This window comes from Austrofundulus limnaeus, unplaced genomic scaffold (genome assembly GCF_001266775.1).
Source record: "Austrofundulus limnaeus strain Quisiro unplaced genomic scaffold, Austrofundulus_limnaeus-1.0 Scaffold69, whole genome shotgun sequence".
Taxonomy (NCBI): Eukaryota; Metazoa; Chordata; class Actinopteri; order Cyprinodontiformes; family Rivulidae; genus Austrofundulus; species Austrofundulus limnaeus.
The window spans coordinates 1,727,676-1,728,612 of NW_013952471.1; the positions used below are offsets into that span (position 1 = coordinate 1,727,676).

General features: G+C 47.0%; 1 protein-coding gene across 1 annotated transcript in view; it reads right to left on the reverse strand.

Annotated features, from left to right (window-relative positions):
• cdk14 (cyclin dependent kinase 14) overlaps positions 1–937 on the reverse strand; it is a 224,408-nt gene that overhangs the window by 214,274 nt on the left and 9,197 nt on the right. Inside the window, exon 2 of the mRNA XM_014010472.1 lies at positions 508–539. Within this exon, the coding sequence (XP_013865926.1) occupies positions 508–539 (32 nt within the window). The remainder of the gene's footprint in view (positions 1–507; positions 540–937) is intronic.

Sequence of the window (937 nt, forward strand, 5' to 3'; positions counted from 1 at the left end):
ACACACACACACACACACACTTGTTCTTCTATCCTCATGGGGACATTGCATTGACTTTCATTCATTTACCAGTCATTTCTATACCCTAACCCTGACCCCCTGTACCCTAAACCTACCCCCCCACCCAAAATCAGCATCTGTACCCATGGGACCAGTAAACACAACACGAGCTCACAAATAAACTGTCGCTCTAAACATCCTTTAACAGAACCAGATCAGAACTCTGAGTTTCCTGACACAGAAATGGGTTTTTGGAGGCTCTGTCGGCGGAGCAGAGGAGTCCTGTGATGGGAACTGACCCTGAGGGACAGGTGCTCCACACATGAATAAATTACACACATCACATGCACGGACTCACACCATCCAGCAGGAGAAAAAATTAAATAAAAAAATCACTGCAATGCAGTCCTTCCTGACAACATCAGAGCAATGAGAAAGATTCAGGCTGACCCTGAAACTGGGCCAGAGAAGTCACAGCCAACAGAAGCCAATGGAGTTTCAGCCTACCTCATCAAAGCTGCTGTCCTCCTTCTTGAAGGCTGCAGAGAGAAGAAGACAGAATTAGACGGAGCTCTGACAGGTGTGCTGTTAGAGGAGGTTTAGTTTGTGTTACAGAGCAGATCTATGCAGAGTTTAACTGCTTCAGACACATGAAGAAACTCCTGACACCGCTGCAGCACAAACTACCACCATGTTTGAAGAAGACACATTACTCTTCAAGGTCTTCAGTCCTGGTCCTGGTGGTTCCTGGTGGTCCACAGTCCTGCACGTAGATGTTTCCTGCTTCAACACACAGTACCTGACTGAAATGGAGTGATTGACAGGCTGCTGCTAAACTTGATGTGTTCTGAGAGGATGATTTAATTTTTGGAATCAGGTGTTCTGAAAGGTGCAGGACTGTGGACCACCAGGAACCACCAGGACCAGGACTGAAGAC